The sequence below is a fragment of the Penaeus monodon genome, chromosome 28 (assembly GCF_015228065.2).
Source record: "Penaeus monodon isolate SGIC_2016 chromosome 28, NSTDA_Pmon_1, whole genome shotgun sequence".
NCBI classification, from domain to species: Eukaryota; Metazoa; Arthropoda; class Malacostraca; order Decapoda; family Penaeidae; genus Penaeus; species Penaeus monodon.
Window position 1 is genome coordinate 32,689,415 of NC_051413.1, and position 633 is coordinate 32,690,047.

General features: G+C 31.8%; 1 protein-coding gene across 1 annotated transcript in view; it reads right to left on the reverse strand.

Moving 5' to 3' along the window:
* Window positions 1–633, reverse strand: part of LOC119591178 (flocculation protein FLO11-like) — a gene marked incomplete at its 5' end in the record, with an annotated part of 15,623 nt that overhangs the window by 11,028 nt on the left and 3,962 nt on the right. The window contains 2 exon segments of the mRNA XM_037939887.1: window positions 66–245; window positions 400–467. Of these exon segments, the coding sequence (XP_037795815.1) occupies window positions 66–245; window positions 400–467 (248 nt within the window).

A 633-nucleotide genomic window follows, 5' to 3' on the forward strand; every position in this document is an offset into this window, starting at 1 on the left:
TGTACCAACAATTAACTGATAATAAAAAACACATTTTGAAAATAAACACTTAATCAATAACTCACCGCATTCACTATGTTTGCAATATCTTTACAACGGTTGTATATTTTTGATACTTCATGGCCATGTTTTTCAAAAACAGATTTGTCAGCAACAAGAACCAATTCCACATATCTTGATAAAGCATTTGCATTGTATGGGCCACGGATATTGTTGATATTACTAACAGTACTGCTGCGTTTATACTGCAAAACAAATATATCATTAGTTTAGATACAGTCATTTTGCAAAAAATACCAATAATAATTTTCAAACTACATTTGCACACCATACAGTTTAAAACTCTAGCCACAATATCTTAGTTAATTTTACAGAATTTAGCAAGAACCCAATACGTACTCTGAGCAATCTGGAGAAGTTCTCGTCATGAAACAGATCACGAACTGGGTGAGGTTTCCCTGAGTAACCTGGAAGAGTAGAAAAAAAAGAGGGTAAAGTTTCATATACGTTATCGTCTGGCTTGTAATGTATCAATAAATAACTTGGTTCTGCCAATACTGGAAAAATATTAATTTAATAATCTGGGAATATAAAACACTGAATAATTTCTCTCCTATGGAACAGAAATTTGAT